At 39.3% G+C, this 14633-nt stretch overlaps 1 protein-coding gene and 1 long non-coding RNA gene across 3 annotated transcripts; one reads left to right on the plus strand and one right to left on the minus strand.

The window, feature by feature from the left end:
* Nucleotides 1-543: 543 nt before the first annotated feature.
* Nucleotides 544-14230, minus strand: hltf (helicase like transcription factor). Its single transcript, XM_023951901.1, has 25 exons — nucleotides 14101-14230; nucleotides 13275-13465; nucleotides 13031-13197; nucleotides 11619-11761; nucleotides 11463-11542; nucleotides 10148-10219; nucleotides 8961-9152; nucleotides 8614-8688; nucleotides 8473-8533; nucleotides 8350-8401; nucleotides 8194-8258; nucleotides 8052-8099; nucleotides 7592-7699; nucleotides 7427-7518; nucleotides 7189-7332; nucleotides 6991-7123; nucleotides 6614-6749; nucleotides 6205-6384; nucleotides 6002-6114; nucleotides 2495-2697; nucleotides 2277-2396; nucleotides 1872-1984; nucleotides 1609-1789; nucleotides 1147-1227; nucleotides 544-1057 (listed from the first exon to the last, which is right to left on the minus strand). The coding sequence occupies exons 2-25, from the start codon at nucleotides 13461-13463 to the stop codon at nucleotides 920-922; spliced, it is 2886 nt and encodes a 961-aa protein (XP_023807669.1). The 5' UTR covers nucleotides 13464-13465; nucleotides 14101-14230; the 3' UTR covers nucleotides 544-919.
* LOC110017504 lies at nucleotides 2690-8628 on the plus strand. 2 transcript variants are annotated; one of them, XR_002292922.2, is made up of 3 exons: nucleotides 2690-2890; nucleotides 5981-6116; nucleotides 6980-8628. It is a non-coding gene; the product is annotated as an uncharacterized LOC110017504 (long non-coding RNA). The 2 variants fall into 2 exon arrangements; XR_002292923.2 differs by lacking the exon at nucleotides 5981-6116.
* Nucleotides 14231-14633: the final 403 nt, after the last annotated feature.

Below are 14633 nucleotides of genomic sequence, written 5' to 3' on the forward strand. Positions count from 1 at the left end.
AACAATAATTAGTTTATGGCATTTAAATGCAATTATTCTACAGTCTGATTGGCTTTAGGGTGTCCATTAAGTAACGCCATTATCTCTAATATCACTATTTTACCATCAACGGCAATGTTACCTGTCTTGCTTACTTTATTGCTTGATGCAGTGAACATCTTTATAAATAAATTGAATATACATTTAGTCAAGAGTTAAAAAAAAGCTTTCTAGGAGATTGTTAATTTTTCTTTCCCTGAAACAAACTTTTGCCCCTGGACAAAAAGGCAGTAAGAAGCATCATTTCCCTAATTTCAGAGGGAAATGATGCTTCTTATCACTTGACATGATATTTAGCTTATATACGGCTTACGTCCGCTGGTTAGTCCTCAAACACCAGCTACAGCAGAGAGGCGAGCTCTGTAGCAGTTACAATGACAATGCATCACACAGTCCATTCTTTGGGAAAACTAATTTAAATGCAAAGATTAAAGCACTAATATTTGATAAGTGACCATGATATAAGCAGGAAATGGTGTCAATTATCCATAAAATTAATCTATGTAATAAAGAGCAAATGAGCCCTAAAATCTTTATTTTTGTAGGAACGAAAGTAAGAAGTATGTGTACATTATGGAAGCTCCCCAATATGATGAGATCATATGAGACATTTCTTTTTAAACCCCGTCTAGAAAGCAGCAGTGCTGGAAAAAAAACGTCCCCTTTTATACATTCACCCACTTGAACTTTGCCTCTGAAACAGAATCTTTTGTTTAAGAACAAAATGCTGAACTGTCAGCAGCTAGTTCCTTTAGAGCAGAAACAGGGACTGACAAAAACGTTTGAGCACATTTACTGTTTCCTTGAATTGTGAACTCAAGCATGAAGATGATTCTGAGGCGGTGCAACACGCAGAAGAATCCCCGCCACAGCGTCACGCCTACAGCTCCATCAGCGCTCTGATGTCATCGATGCGAGAAATTTTCCTGTCTGCAGAGCCGAAGGCCTTCTCCACCAGATCCTGCTTCTTTTTCTGGATCTTCACCATGTTCTCCTCCACCGAATCCTTCACAATGAACTGAAAAGACGGGACTTTAAGCTTCTTAAAAGAAAGAAGGAAGGAGCATGGAAACAAAGTTTGCATTAACTGCAGGCCACGTCTCTGACCTTTGTGACGACAACGTTGTTCTTCTGGCCCAGACGATGGCAGCGGTCGATGCACTGCTCCTCTGTCGCTGGATTCCAGGCCTTGGCAGAGACACGCAGCTCGTTTAGATCTCCGTGTTTGAATAAAGCATCTCTAACTACATTTTATAAATGTGTTGATCCATCTCCACTATTAAACATTAGTTATCTTTAAAACTGACCATGTGATCTCAACTTTTGGCGTTTTCAGCAATTAAATAAAGATGATCATCTCAACGTTGCCAATAAGGTTCCAAACTGGAGATGTATTTTCTAATAATAATAATAATATAATAATATAATAATTCATTACTTCATTACTGATTTGAGACGTTTTTTTTTGTGATAAAATGTTTTCGTTTTGCTACTTGCTTGCATTTTTAGCCACAAAAATTTAGAATCTCAACAGAAAATCCAGCAGTTCGGATTCGTTTCTGCTCTTACGGGATCCATGAGGAAAACGTGGGAGGCGGCAGTCAGGTTAAGCCCCACCCCTCCGGCTTTGAGTGACAGCAGCATGATGGCAGGGCTGTGTGCCTCAGAACTCTGAAACTCCTTGATGACTTGGGTCCTCTTCTTTTGGCTCATGGAGCCGTCCAAACGCACAAAACGGAAGCCGTGTTCCCTGCAGAGTTAAATGAAAAAAAAAAAAAAAACTTTGTTCCACTGCATTTCTGCTCACAGAAACGTGAGCTCGTGTTTCTGACCTGAGTGGAACCTCCAGGATGGAGAGGAAGCGTGTGAACTGAGAGACGACCAGACACTTGATGCTGCTGTCTTCCTCCCGCAGCCTCAGCAAGTTTCCCATCAGAGCTTTTACCTGCAGAGGTGCAAACGTGCTTGAGAGGAGGAGACTTCCAAAAAAGTCCAGAAAGTCCTCCTGTTTAAAGGGGAACATTACTGACAGCTGAGTCAAGTAACTAATATATGTGAGTTTTTATTTAAAAAATTATTATGAAGAAGTGAATATTGGCCACATGAAAACTTCCTTCTCAGATTTTGGTTGGAAAGGCTTGAACATGTTTTCCTTTTATGGATGCATGAGAGTGCTGCATATTTTAGTGGTCTGCAGAGTGTTTCGACTATTTTTAGCTCGCAGCTGGATCCCAGACCTTTGAGCTCGTCCTCCACTTCCCATTGTTCGTACTCTCCTCTTCCATGTCCTCCTGAGGAAACTCCACCAACTCGCTGCTCTTGATCTCACTTCTACAGAGAGGGCATCTCGGCTTTTCCTTTGCAAACACGACCAGAACGTGGGAAAGAAAGCGAGTCAGCAGCAGGTTGTCGGGTACAAAGCTCAACAGAAACGTTTTGCTCTAAGGGGAGGAACCTGCTCGTTGCTGATGACTTGAGCGATGCAGGGTCGGCAGTAAACGTGGGCGCAGTGAGTGATGACGGGCAGACGGATGGAGTCCAAACACACGGAGCACTCCTCGTCCGAGCCGCTGGCCAGCACCAGACGCAGCTTCTCGATGAGACGCTCCCGCAGCTCTGCTGGCGTGGCTGCAGCGCCTGCACCTGCAGCGCCATCACCTGCAGCACACAACCACAGGAGAACCGCCTTTTAACGGATGTAAGTCAGGGGTCTGCAACCTGAGGCTCTGGAGCCTCGTGAGGCTCTTTTACCTCTCCATTGTGGCTCTCTGCTTGAAGAAAAGTCACGGACTATGAGGTGGATCAAGCATAACAGTCTGATAAGTTCAACTTTATTTCAGTCATTCACTCGGTAAGTCTCCTAACATAAGGTGGTGCAGCTTCAGTTTACCAAAGTTGGACTAAAACATTTAGAGCCCAAGGAGATCAGCAAGCACAATGGTGTGCCAAATGATAGTTTTTAAATACAAGTCAAAGATTTTTTGTGTGCCAAATGGTTCATAAACATGGTATGGGTCACTGATTATCATTTAATTTCGGTTTGTTAGGTTTACTAATTTACGGCTGAGACCATATAAATGGTGTATTTATTTTTTAATCACTGCTACTCATACCTACTATGACATTTGCTGCATTGAGACGACCCATTGTGGCACAGGCCGTTGTTTTATTTTGAAAGGAAGTCACCTGAACTTCTGTCAAAAGTTATAATAAACTATTTCATATTTAGAAAAAAATAATATTTTCTAATTATGTTTACGGTTTATTTATGCTCCAAAAAAAGCAATGGTTCATTTATATTTATAATAGTAACATAAATATAAAAGAGTGTCTTATTTTTCTGAAGGGTGAAGTAAGACTTGGTGGATATTGGTCAGTAAAAAAAAAGAAAAATATTGCCCAGAGGGCTCTTTAAATGGTGAAGGAAGCAGATCCTTGTTAGTATTAGAACGTCCAAGACAGTCAAGAACTTTCCCCCCAAAATGGACCAAGGATCTTGAAATTTCGGAGAGGAAACGACCCGCTCTGGCGGAATTGACCCGTTAACTTCTGATCCTATTCTCTCTTCGTGCACTCAGCTTCAATGAGGGTAAATGAAGCCGTGATGCAGCTTTATTCTTCTGATCGTTTAGAACATTTAGTTTCACTAAACAGAATTCTTTCTTTGATCCAAATAAAGACAGTCACCCAACTGTTCTGGAAAAGATTTTTAAAATCCTCCCCCCATTATCCTCACTATCCATGGGTTTTCAATTGTTTCCAGGTTTTTGTTTTTGTTTCCCATGAGCGCCTGTAGTGGGGGGTCTGAAACTTAAAGTAATTCAATGTCTTTCCAACGGACATAGTAATTTGGATTACAATGAGCTATTAGGGGTTTGAGTTGTGCGGAACAAAAGGTAGGTCAGGTAGTAGCAATTAACTGCTGCCGGGGGGGAAAAAAAATCCTAATTTGGTCCCATGGGTCCTTCAGGGACAAATTAGTAAAAGTTTAAAAAAAATCTGAATAAAAGAAAAAAGATCAAATAAGAAGAACCCATGAGAGGACTCCACAGCTCTCGTTTCAGTCAAAATCAAAAGCCATGAACAAAAATAGGCCTTTAAATGACCTTTTGAACCCTAAACCGTCGGGGCGATCAAATCAAATCAAATCAACCTTTATTTATATAGCACTTTTTCGACAACAGATGTCACTCAAAGTGCTGTGCATAAAATACAATAAAATTTAAAAACAAGATGACAAGACAAACCGTGCGACAACCCCCCCCCCCCCCCCCCCCGCAAAAACACACACGCACACACACACACACCCACACACACATAAATAAATAAATAAATAAATAAATAAAAAAGTGATAGAATGATAGAATGTAGAGACCTGGCTTTGTCCTGAGGTGGGAAAACGATAGTTTGGGGACATGTCCACACCAGCGACCCCCCAACCCAAGTTCACGGAGTACACCACCACAGAACCCCCCAGATCCGATCAAAAGAGTCAGACCCAGGAGATCCCACTGCAGCGACCCCGCTCACTGAGAAGGGTCAGTCACTGATGTGGAGGATCCCTCAGAGGGAAACACTGGAGTGAAATAAAATGTAAAAGGAATAAAATTAAAATATATATAAAACATGGACAAAAAACAAATAATTACATAAACCTTAATAGGCATATGAAGTAGTAAGAGCGTCTTAAAAATTAATAGAATAAATAAATAAATGTATTTACATACACATATAAAACTAGTTAAAAGAAAAATAAATTAATTAAAATATTTAAAAATAATAATAATAATAATAAATTAAAAATAATGATAATAATAATAATAATAATAATAATAATAAAATAAAATAAAATAAAATAAAAAATCCTAAAATTCAACTAAAAGCTAAATTAAAAAGGTAGGTCTTAAGCCTTCCTTTAAAAACATGAACTGTCTCTGCAGCCCTGAGGCTCTCTGGGAGGCTGTTCCACAGGCGAGGTCCGTAAAAACTGAATGAGGCCTCGCCGTACGTTTTTGTTCTAACTTTTGGGATAACCAAAAGGCCTGTATCAGAGGACCTCAGGGTCCGCGAGGGCTCATACTTTAAAATCATGTCAGATAAATATGAAGGCCCGAGACCATAAAAACATTTGTAAACCAATAAAAGAACTTTAAAATCAATCCTGAATTGCACAGGGAGCCAATGCAGCGATCTTAAAATCGGTGTAATGTGTTCCCGCCCCCTGGTCCTCGTCAGAACGCGTGCTGCTGAATTTTGCAGCAGTTGAAGATTTGCTATTCTTGTTCTGGGAAGACCAGAGAGCAGGGCATTACAATAATCCAATCTGCTGGTAATAAAAGCATGCATTAGCACCTCTGTACTGGCAAGAGAGAGAAATGGGCGGACTCTGGATATATTTTTTAGATGATAAAATCCTGTTTTTGTGATGTTTTTAATTTGTGGGATAAAATTCAACTCAGAGTCAAAAATGACACCCAGGTTTCTCACACACTGAGAAGTTTTGTAATTCTTTAGTTTAGATAAAACTATCTCTCTCTTGTCTTCAGAACCGATCACTAAAACCTCTGTTTTGTCCTGGTTTAGCTGTAGCTGTACAGCTAAACCAGTGTGCACTCATGTCATTACTGACATGAGTGCACATCTTTATTAGTGATAAATATCTTATGGTCACTAGCTTGAAGAATCCTTTTCTCTTTCACTGGGCATTTCGTTTGTTGCAGGTTTTCATTGTGAATTAAAATGTTGGTGATGAAACGTTTCTCTCATTTCTTTTATATAATTTTTTAAATTTCACTTACCGGTACTGTATTTGGTATAGAATCCTAGCTAATGCTAGAAAAGAGTTTATTTTTGCATTTCCCCTTCAATAATTGTCCTAGAGAATTTGAAACTGGTTTGGACTCTTCGTGTTTTGTCTGTTCTCTCCATTCATAACTCACAGGTGTAAAGATTTTACCCAAACCTGAGTTTGCTGCCTTTGCCAGCAGATCAGGGTGGCAGCAGTGCTGCCGGAGCCTCATCAGAATGACGAGCACATCGGCGTAATTCCTCAAGACGGTCCCTTCAGACACATATCTGTAAGAATGAGCACAGACGTTGACATTTTCAGATCAAAAGAGAAATTTTTTCCATTTATTTGATTCAGAAGTGACCCGTCTGCGTCACCTGCCGATGGTGCTCCGCCCCTCGTTGCATGCTAGCTCGTACTCCTCCCTCTCCTGCTGACTGAGCTCCACTTGCTCCACGTAAACCTTCTTCTCAGGCAGCCGCACCAAACGCTGGCCGTTTACCTCGCTGTTTTTGGTCCGCCGCAGGGTGATGTACTTCACCAAAGTCTGGAGGTTTCTGTGCCCATTTCACAACATTTCTCATTTTTTTTTACAGATCTATATCAAAATAAAAGATGGGTAAAAGCATTCAAGCAGAAAATTGCAAGATTTTTCATCAAATAAACTATGGTTCATGCTTTATTGTTTTTTACTTATCACTGGAAACTGGAAATTGGAAAATACAAGCTAAACAACGCCCTCTAGAGGATTGTCCTTTAACTACACGAACGTTTAGGAGCACTCACTCCAGGCCGGTCCTGTCTCCTTGCAGGACGGGTCTCTGGATCACTCTGTTCCACCACTCTCTGACGTTGAAGGGCTTCAGACGCAGAAAGGCCAGCAGCATCCACATGTCTTTCACGCTGTTCTGAATCGGTGTACCTTAAGGAACACATGAACACTTTCCTTTTAGAAGAATGATTCAAGGCCGCAGGATTTTCAATCTGTTTATACCAAAAACTAGGATCATTTAAAAAGTTAGCCAAGGACTGGATTTCAAATCAATAAGATTTGTTCAATTAGATTCAAGATTGTATACAAAAAAAACATTTCCATTCATAAAAATCTCCTTTTAGAAGATATTCCTGCTTACATTTCTCTGTATCTTACAGGGAGAACTCACCTGACAGAATCCATCGTCTCTGGGCCTTCAGCTCCAGCACGGCCTTACTCATCTGGGCATTGGGGTTTCTTATAAAGTGTCCTTCATCCAGCACCACCCTCAGCCAGTCGATCCCGTGTAAGGGGCTCTTATTCTGAAAGCACAAGCTCGTGAAACGACGTATTTGTGGGCTCATCCCCGTAAAGCGGTTTCACTCACCCCAAAGTCAGCAGACAGGACGTTGTAGGTGGTGATCACCACGTCCTGAGAAGACAGGAACTTCTTGCTCCTGTTGCGATCGGATCCGTAATACAGATACACGCCGAGCTTCACGTCAGGGTGAATGTGCTGCTCAAACTGGTCCTGCACAAGAAGAAAGTCAGGAAAATAACAGGGAGGAAAGCTGAAAAGCCGCTTTGACTGACATTCTTTTTTGATGAATTGTTTTTTTATGTACCAGCCAGTTGCTGAGCACCGATAGAGGACAGACGATAAGAGTGGCTCTTGCCGACGAGTCATCCGAGTCTGAGGTACAGGAAGACTCCACACCTGCAGACAGCAAGAGGAATTTCACGCAGTCTGAGCTTCGCTTTCACTGAAAAGCAAACCAGCAACAACTTACTGTCTTTGAGGGTGGACTTCTGAGAGGTTTTCTTCTTCTTTGGGCCTGTGTCTGATGAACCACTTAGAGCTGCAGCAAAGTCCAGGTCCTCCAGCAACACCGGAGCCTCTGTGCAACAGACAGAAGATGAGAGAATCAGTCAATTCGGATCCTAAAAAAGTGCTCGTCAGCTATGATATATGTATTATTTTCTGACATTTCTGTCACTGAAACGTTTAAAGTCCCACTCCGATCATCTGTAGTTCTGTTTTTAAAGTGTTCACCATAAATATCATTATGCCGATTTGAGCCAATTTCGAAAAACCTTTGCCGTTTTAGGACATAGTTTCTGCAGAGCGGCAGGAGCTGTTGTGGGTGCGGGTGGGACTGAATGTTGCACTAAAAATACAATTTTCATCACAAAAAGCTTTATCAAGCTTTTATTTTGACATGTAAGCTCACAACTTGAGTGGAGACGCACCTTTACCGGGTTTTCGCTTTGTGGGTTTCAACTTGCCTTTCTTTAACTCTGTAGTTTGAAAAACAAAATTAAAGGTATAAGGTCAAACTAAAGTACAAAAAAAAACACCCGAATAACTTGAAATAGATGTGAAAGCTCGTACTTTTCTGCTTCTCTTCCTTCACCTCCACCACCTCAGACGTGTCGAATGTTTCCTCCAGGTTTACTCTGATTCACAGATTATGTTTGACAGGATTTGTTTTTTCTAAGCTAAAACAAACATCACAAGTTTTTGGTGTCAGGAGTAAAAGATGCTTACATTTCTGAGCCGGGATCAGTTCCTTTTGAACTGCTTGCTCCTGCTGCTTTATCTACATGAGATAAACGCCACGTCATGCTTCCTCGAAACTTTTTGAAATGACATGAAAGGCGGGACGATTACCTTCCCGTCTGGAGGCCTCTGCCGTTTTAGTTTTAACCTTGAAAGGTGAGGGCCGTTCTTGCTGTGCACACAAAAATAATAATAAAAACTGTTGCATTAATGTAATGCTGTGAGAATATAAGAATTAAAAAAAATGCTTACACATTTCTGCACAGGCAGAGGCTTCCCTTTGTGAAAGTTGGTGAGAATCAGGGCGATTGTTGTCAGAGTTTTGCCCTGAAAAGCAGAACAGAGAAGACACATCTACAATTCAAATGTGCCCTTTAGTTTGCCTAATCCTGCACGCTTACGATCCCATTTATGGATTCAATTCAATTCAATTCAATTTTATTTGTATAGCCCAAAATCACAACAACAGTCGTTTCGATGGCATTTTTTAGTATTTCCAATTATCCTAACCTTCATGCCTTTGGAGTGAAACATGGAAACTCCATCACCCTGTGGCCTTTTTTCTAAAACACGGTTGTTTTAGCATCTGAGCGGCTTACCAGTCCCATGTCATCTGCCAGGATCCCCCCACGCACTCTCTCTGGGATCTCTTTGGAGGAGAAACACGTCAGGCTGTTGTAGTACAGATCGCCTCTTTTCTCCCAGAATGGCGGCAGCGCACATTTGTTTTCTCGCGCGCACATCCAGGAAAGCGCTTGTTTCTGGTGAGGCAGGAGGGGCGTGGCCACAGACTGCAGAGAAGATTAAAAAATAAAAAATAAATCACTGTTGGTCCTTTAATGCAGCTGTGAAGCAATTTGTGGGAAAAACATCAATTCTGTTATTCTTCTCACATCACATTATTGTTGCCATGAAGGATTTCTGCCCTCTATCATCATTATAATAACCATTTTTCCTACTTATATGAACTTGTTAAAAGTTAAAATGTGATCACACCTTATAGATCTGGTGGTAAATCTGAGTTTAAGACATATTATAATTAAATTATTTGAAATATTTGGACTGAGCTTTGATGTCGGTTGTTGCGATCGCTACGATTTGTTTACTTTCTTCACATTTCTGCCTGGCAACAACTAAATGATTTATGCAAACACCCCACTATTTTTTGGATCCAGAACAGACATTTTTAACAAATAATATAATTGACTTTAATGTTTTGGGCATGAAAAGATGAATCCAGGTTCTGCCGCTGCACTTTCTTCATCCTTGATAAGGATTATAGTTTCTTCGCTCATCAGCCGACTACTTTAATTACTTTTTAAAATGTTTTTATTTAACTGCCATCACTTTTGGGGCATAAAATTAGAGACTTTTTGCCGGTTGATCTTAAGTTCATTGGACGTTTCTCCTGAAAAAAGCAGCAGGTTCAGCAACTCATGTTTCCTGAGCGTGTGCACTGTAAACTTTGTTTAAAATTTAGCATTAGATGATTCTAAAGGTCATAAATGTAATTGATTATTTTTTTTACAATATTTCGGAAATTGATTCTGTTCATGCTACCGCATCTCTAAAATAGCTAGGTGTTTATTTCCAACTAGATGCCAATTTAAGGTGAAAAATTTCTGAACAGTGAGACTTTAGAAAACAAAAAGACTGAACTAATGAAGAACACAAACAGAAAAAAAACAGAAATCTTTATATCGACTGTTTTCCAGGATATAAATCCAAATGATCCAATCCCAAAAAGGAAACAGCTGACTGACGTAAACACGGAATCAGTACTCGCCTCAGCGGCTTCTTTCTCTCCGTCTTTACTCTCCATCAAACCTTCAAACAGGTTGTCAAAAGCATTCTTCAGCTGAAAGAGACAACAAGTGCAGAACAGAGTTTAGAAATGAGCAAAGGCTAGAAGATTTGTGTCATTATAATAACATGACAAATATTAATTTATGTAAAAAGACCATGAAATGTCTAAAGACCCACTCCGATGGGGTTTTTAACATGTACTTGTGGAACTTTTTTTACCCTCAAGGTGGGGGACATTTACCGTATTTTCCGGACTATAAGTCGCACCGGAGTATAAGTCGCACCAGCCCAAAAATGCATTATAAAGTAGAAAAAAACACATAAGTCGCACTGGACTATAAGTCGCATTTTGATGGGAAATTTATTTGACAAAATCTGGGACCAAGAACTAATAACTTTCACAACCTCATATGACACAATCATAGCAGACTGTTTATCTCATAATTTCACAGTAATTCTTTCTCGTACTTATTTATTTAATCCTTTCATGAATCATCATTGGCCAACTAATACTCTGTTTTCATCCTGTATTTGTAGAAACAGTTTTCACTTTTATTGCATTTCTGAATCTATGAAATCATTGGAAAATAGAATATTATGTTTTTAGCCTTCAAGATCTTACTGTAAAAAAAGGTTTGCTGATTCTCTGAGTCACTTAACATACTCTTAACACTTAACATACCTCATACATCAAATTTAGCCAGGAATCTCTGTTCCTCACAAATGAACATAACAGGAGGGTTAACAATGTGTTTATTTCAATTTATATCTAATATAAGTCGCTGCGGAGTATAAGTCGCACCCCTTGCCAAACTATGAAAAAAAGGGCGACTTATAGTCCGGAAAATACGGTATAAAGAAAATGAAGCATTTCTGGGTACTTCTTTGTTTAGATTGTTGTGAATCAGGAGCAGATGAAAACAATGCTGTTTAAAAAAAGACCGCTTTTGATACTGAAAATACAATCAAAAGCTTCCTGCTCCGCTCCATTCTGATGCATCCGCTTAGAGATAAATAGATCCATGAAGGTCTTCGTCTTCCTCCTCCCATGGCAGCTGGTTCACCAATATTGCTTGTAAACAGATAGGTGATGGGAAGTGGAGGTGGGGCTTTTATTTGTGGCAGAAAAATGGCTTAATCCTAATTAAAAGCCCACTGGGAACGCTTTGAAAATAGATCAAAAGATGATCGGAGTTGGACTTCAACATACTTTTCCCAGAAAATGGAAATGACTACCATTTTCTTTGTCCCGATTCAACAGAAAACAAACATTTCATGTCGTTAAATCCAGTTACCTCCTCTGCAGTTAGTGGGACAGTCACTCCTTTTTTGGATGAAAAAGCACGAGCGCCTGAAATGCTGTTGGTTTTCTGACCTGAAAGGAAGCAAATAATAGTAAAACCAGACGTGTCTGGAGCATCCACAGACGTTCCTGAAAGACTCAGGCATACCTGCTAATTTGTTTCCGTCTGAGTTCAGTTTGAATCCTCGCCGTTCCATGTTTTCCAGGACTGCATTTTTGTTCTCTTCTTTCCCCCAAAAGGACAAAATGACCGGCATGGTGAACGAGTTGTTTTTTCCGTAAGGTACGACCCTGACAACCACACAGGCAGCGGCGCTCATATCAACTCATTTATGTTCTGTTTTCATCTAAAAGTCAATTTAAAAACAAAACGACAAAAAACCTAATATACATTAAATAAATGAACAATCACAACTAACGTTTGGTGTTCAACAAGAACCCTAATGTTATAGGATGTCTTTCAGAACTGAAAAGCAATATACTTTTATATTTTCAATTTCACAATTTCTTATTTGGTCTAAAATTACAGAAAAGGATTAGGGCCATAGAGAAAGAAAAAAAAAGGGCAAAGAAAATTCTGACGTTAATTGCAGTATTGTGACTTTTTTTCCTCCAATTATTGGATAAAAGTACATCAAAAGAAAATGTAATAACGTATACATGATAAGAAAAAAACAGAAGGAGAAAGAATACGGTAAAAAAAAAAACAACAACATCAAATCTTAAAATTTAAAAAAAAAACTAAAATTTAACTCTTCTTGCTTTAAGAATGAATTATTGAAAAACAAAACAAAATCATGATTTTATAATGTTCTACTAATGAGACATTTACAAATTAGAATAAAACGAGATTTGCAATTCTGTTTATCCATTTTACGGCAAAGTTATGCCGAGACAGAAAAAACTGGCAAATAACCAGAAAAGGCATCAATTCCTGTTGTTACAACCTTTAAAGACCCATTTTGATCTGCTTTCAAAGGGTTTCTAGTGGTCTTTTAATTATGATTATGCTGTTTTTAGCCAAATTCAAAAAAACTTTGTTTATCAGAAATTCCCCTACGAGTTGTCGGTGGAACCATTGGCGTGGAGTAAGCCCACCCTCATTTCCCATCATCCCACTGTTTACACTCTCTCCTGCTACCTTATGTCTCCCAACACCCCCAACCATTACCAGTGCGACAAAAAGGGGATACAGTCGTACAGTTTGGAGGGAGACGTCAGCTCGGATGAGGAAAACAAAGACGTACATGGATCTGTTACTCTGCAGGTGGATGCATCAGAATGCAGTAAATAGGTTCCACATCACAGCTACAAGCTTCTTCAAATGGCACCTTTTCATATTTTTTCTATTTAATATTGAGAAATGCCTAATTTAAGCCTAATTTTCTTTATTGATGTCCTCCATCATCAAAAAAAATACCAAAAGGACATGTTAAAAAACTCCCCAACACACAACTTTCATCAGAGTGGGTCTTTAAAAACTTTTCCAAATTTTATGGAAAGCTCTGAACGTATGAGGAGAAAACCTAAGCGACACAGTGACCGCACCATGACACTCACCCCTCCACTTTAGCCAGGTTGTTGTCCATGACATGGGCCATGGCTGCAGCCAGTTCCCTCTTGATGTGTCCCACCTGGTTGCCATAAACGTTTGCAACCATCACTGCATTGCAGTCGTATGGGTTATGAGGTTCTCGCACCAAGCCCACCATCTCACCCTGGTTCACCTGTCCAGAGAAGAAACCCTCTGAAATGTAGGAGTATTTTTTATGTGTGTGTGTGGAAGAGACAGTCTGACCCTTACCACGCCTGTGTAATATCTGAGGCCCACCACAGAACCCCTCAGGTGGCCGAACAGCACGCTGCCGTCAGCATCCGCCGGCTCTTCGGACGCTGCAGCTCTGATGGCCTGGGACAAAGTCTCATGGCTGTCTGTGAAGAGGTCCACGTCAACGAACCTGCCCCATCCAGACCTCCACCTGTGGGAAAGCATACCTGCAGACAAAAAAAGACGGCAAAGATGAAGAGTTCTGTAACAAAATAAGGCAGTATTTATTTTATATTTTTCAGAAATAAATTATTCTGTATGTAAATAGTATTGAATCCTGCACTAACCAAAAAGCTTCTAGAACAGTTGAAACATGGTCACATTTGAGACTTTAGCAGAATCCTTTACCTATTTTATTTTTTAATCTGTTTTATCTTGCTATTATAATGGCTTTTTTGACATTTTTGATAATTTTCCTGGCAAATGTGAAACTTTTGGCATTTGCACATACTAGTATGGATTGTAATGTGTGATATTCTGTATGTGCAATATTTGTTAATAAAGTTTTTTTTTATTTAAAAAAAATGATGGTTCTGTGGAAACTAACAGTTGCAGGCAGCGGTGCACAACTTAAATTAACTTTCTGCTAGCTCTCATGTTGGAGGTGAGATGTATAGAAGCTTCATACTACTTTGTAGTTTAATTTTCGTTTCAACTACAGTTTTCGAGAAAACGAAACACAGCCATTCTTATGGAAAGTAAAGTAGGTAAGTGTTACTAAGCTAGCACGCGCCGTTTGTTCTCGTGCTAACGGAAGAACACAGAATGTAATAAATATCAGCATATAATAACGAGGCCTTACTTTCGATCTTCCTTCAGTGTTGATAGTTTTTGTACGGTTTCCCTGCAAGTATCCTGCTATCAACTGCGACACAATGTTCACAGCACTTTCAAATGAAACACATCTGCGCCTAGAATAATCCTTCCGTTGTTAACTTTCAAAATAAAACCCAATGACATGCTTTTTGGTGTTATTTTTATTTTTTTATTTGTTTGTTATAGCTGCTTGATGTAGAACTTTGTATAATATAAGAATTTAATTCTGAAGTTGATAATAAAAGTTTTGGTAAGTGCAGTATGTTATCAATCTTTTATGTGGATGCACTGGCAGCAGTCGTCATTTATCCTGTCTTTGCATTACAATGTCATTTTTAGTATGGTTTTATTTTTGTTTTTTTCCATAATTATCAAAAATGAAGATTGTATCTGCATTACATTATTATCACTATTTAATTTATTTTATAAAAACAGTACACCGGGCTCCTGAAGGTATACTTCATCAGTGTACTTCATCAGTTATATTTCATAGTTCATAGTTATAACATAGTTATATTT

Source organism: Oryzias latipes, chromosome 22 (genome assembly GCF_002234675.1).
Source record: "Oryzias latipes chromosome 22, ASM223467v1".
In the NCBI taxonomy this organism is placed as follows: domain Eukaryota; kingdom Metazoa; phylum Chordata; class Actinopteri; order Beloniformes; family Adrianichthyidae; genus Oryzias; species Oryzias latipes.

Excerpts from the sequence above, each read along its gene's own strand:
- hltf (XM_023951901.1), bottom strand. The coding sequence starts at position 13,463 with ATGCTTTCCCACAGGTGGAGGTCTGGATGGGGCAGGTTCGTTGACGTG. Across the intron at positions 10,220-11,462 it reads TCCCACTAACTGCAGAGGAG|CTGAAGAATGCTTTTGACAA; the intron begins GTAACTGGATTT and ends TGTCTCTTTCAG. Across the intron at positions 7,124-7,188 it reads TCCTGTCTGCTGACTTTGGG|AATAAGAGCCCCTTACACGG; the intron begins GTGAGTGAAACC and ends TTGTGCTTTCAG.